This window comes from Primulina eburnea, chromosome 12 (assembly GCF_022965805.1).
Source record: "Primulina eburnea isolate SZY01 chromosome 12, ASM2296580v1, whole genome shotgun sequence".
NCBI lineage: Eukaryota > Viridiplantae > Streptophyta > Magnoliopsida > Lamiales > Gesneriaceae > Primulina > Primulina eburnea.
Window position 1 is genome coordinate 34,716,180 of NC_133112.1, and position 3,101 is coordinate 34,719,280.

Below are 3,101 nucleotides of genomic sequence, written 5' to 3' on the forward strand. Positions count from 1 at the left end.
TTGAGTGAGAGGAGGAGTGAGATCGAAACCTTAACCGCTGAGAAAGAAGAGATTCAGGTCCGCCTCAACCACTCGATCTATCAGGGTGAGTTAGTGAGAGTTGATAACATGGATCTAAGACTTATCATAGAGCAGTGCAAGTATCAGCATGGGAAGCTATGAGAGGATGCGGACCGTTGTCGCAAGGAGCTGGAGGAAGAGAAACAGCAGAATTCCAAAGTTAAGAGAAGACTGGAAAATTCTGGTGAAGCCATGAACAGCCTAGCGTATGTGAACCAACGTCTGGTCCAGCAAGTTGAAGCCCTAAAGGATAAAATCAAAAGGAAGAAACAGTATCAGCTGCAGTATCGACAGCATTGGAACGACGAGATGGAAGTGGCTGAGGCAGAGATTCAGGGACTTAAGGCGCAAGTGACACAGCTCACAGAAGATAACGCCCAGCTCACACACATGGTGGAGATACTGCAAGAGGAAAAGCCGGAGGAGGAGCCGGAAGAAGAAGCACCTGTTGAGATAGATGAGCCTATAGCTGCCTTAGGAGATGGAGAGATAGATGATTAGACTCTTAGTTACATTTCCTTATTACTAGGAGTTTATCTTTCCATTGTTGCTATTTTATTCCAGTCATATGATTTATTTCCATTCAGTACGCTTTGTTCATTCAGTTGTTCATTTACATTCGGAAGTTAATAAAATTATGATTATTTATTAATCTCAGTATTTCATCTATGTTCAAGTTATGTTTACTTATTAACTTCAGTTGTTCCAACATAACTCATTTATTCAAAATTTCGTTATGCACGTCAAATTCTTAGAAGCGTTTAGCTTGTCAGGAAATGGCCGGTAGACCACCAATACAAAACCGCAACCCCCGTTATGCTAACAACAACGACAACAACAACAACAATGCCAACGAAGAAGGCAACGTACCTCCACCTCAGTTCAGCCTTAATCAAGCAGACTTGATGGCCATAGCCACAATCGTGGCAACAACACTACAAGAGTTAGTGAACCCGAATGCCAATCAACCACCACCACGTCCACCGCAGCACGGAGTCAAGTTCCACTATGAGTCGCTGCGCAAGAACAGGTGTCCAACTTTCAGTGGCGCTGCTGACCCTGAAGTTAGCCAGAGTTGGCTAAAGAGTGTGGAAACTCAGTTGAGACTGTTGGAAGTCCCGGATGCACTAAAAGTGGACGTGATAGTGCTCTTCCTGGAAGACAAGGCAGCTAAATGTTGGGAAGCAGTCTCGCCAGCCATGACTGCTGCTGGACCAATCACATGGCGAATCTTCCGAGAAACATTTCTAAAACAGTACTACCCGGCAGAAGTCAGACTGCAGAAGCTAAGTGAGTTTGAAAATTTCAGTCAGGCTCCAGATATGTCAGTAGTGGAATATACCTCTCAGTTCAATGCCCTTGGATCATATGCTCCAGCAATTATGGCAGACGAAGTTCTGAAATTGCATCGTTTCAAGAAGGGGTTGAATAGCTGGATCCAATCTGCTCTAGCAGTCTACCAACCTGCCAACTTTTAAGACCTAATGGGTGCGGCTATCCGAGCCGAAGCTGATATTCGTCGAAGAAAAGGGGAAAACAGGAACAAGCGACCCCCTGTCAGCCAGCCTTCCCAGGGAAAACCAGTGTTCAAGAGGCCCAATCAGTCAGGTGGACCTCCCTCAGAGAAATTCCCCGCCAATAACCATCAAGGACTCAAGCCATGCCCAACATGTGGCTTCAAGCACTCCGGGGAATGCCGAAGGGCCAGCGGTGTATGCTTTGGATGTGGAAAATCGGGGCACAGAATTGCAGAGTGTCCTACCGCCGCCAACCGACCAGCAGGGCCGAACAGAGTAACTGGGCCAAATGCAGGAGCAATCTCTAGTAAACAAAAAGAAGACAAACCTAATGCCAGGGTCTTTGCCATGACTCAGGAAGAGGCTGACGACGCAACGGAAGTCGTGTCAGGTACCATTCTAATTCAATCAGTGCCTGCTTATGCATTATTTGACTGTGGTGCTACCCATTCCTTTATGTCTAAGAGGTTTGCTAAGAAGCTAGGACGTAAGCCCGATAAGCTAACTGAACCTTTCCGAATAGCCACACCTACTAATAGAGCCGTTGAAACGGACGAGATTTACAGAGATTGTAAATTCAGTATTACTGATCAGACTTTTAGCGCCGATTTGATACAGTTGATCATGGTCGATTTCGACGTAATCTTAGAAATGGATTGGTTAGCAAGAAACAGTGCAATAGTAGATTGTAAAGGAAAGAGAGTCAAACTCCGAACCCCAGATCAGGAAGAAGTCGTGTTTCACGGTACATCCAAGGAACGGAAGTCACTACTTTCCGCATCTCAAACCTGGAAAGCCATGAAATCCGGGGAGGACATCTACCTAGCGATGGTCAGTGAAGTAAAAGAAGAAGTCGAACTGAAACTGGAAGACATCCCGATAGTGAAGGAGTTCCCAGATGTTTTTCCTGAAGAACTCTCAGGGACGGTCCCGGACCGTGAGATTGAGTTCGAAATCAATTTGGTTCCCGGTGCTGCACCAATCTCCAAGGCACCTTACAGAATGGCACCAGCCCAAGGAGCTGAAGGAACAACTCCAAGAGTTGCTAGATAAAAAGCAAATTCGACCGAGTGTGTCCCCGTGGGGAGCTCCAGTACTCTTCGTGAAAAAGAAAGACGGGAGTATGAGATTGTGCATCGACTATAGAGAATTGAACAAGATCACAATCAAGAACAGGTACCCTCTACCTCGGATAGACGATCTTTTTGATCAGCTTAAAGGAGCCTCCGTCTTTTCTAAACTGGATCTGAGGACAGGTTACCACCAGTTGAAGGTCAGGGCTGAAGATATTCCCAAGACAGCCTTTCGAACCAGATATGTGCATTATGAATTCACGGTGATGCCTTTTGGTCTGACCAACGCACCAGCAGCATTCATGGATCTGATGAATAGAGTGTTCAAGCCATTCCTGGATCAGTTCATAGTGGTGTTCATCGACGACATTCTCGTCTATTCCCCTGATGAGACGAGCCACGAAAAACACCTTCACATTGCTCTGCAAACTTTGAGAGAGAATAAGCTTTA

General features: G+C 45.9%; 1 protein-coding gene across 1 annotated transcript; it reads left to right on the forward strand.

The window, feature by feature from the left end:
• The first annotated feature begins 1,544 nt into the window (after positions 1 to 1,544).
• Positions 1,545 to 2,630, forward strand: LOC140806851 (uncharacterized). Its single transcript, XM_073163371.1, has one exon. It carries the CDS (start codon positions 1,545 to 1,547, stop codon positions 2,628 to 2,630), a length of 1,086 nt encoding a protein of 361 aa, XP_073019472.1.
• Positions 2,631 to 3,101: the final 471 nt, after the last annotated feature.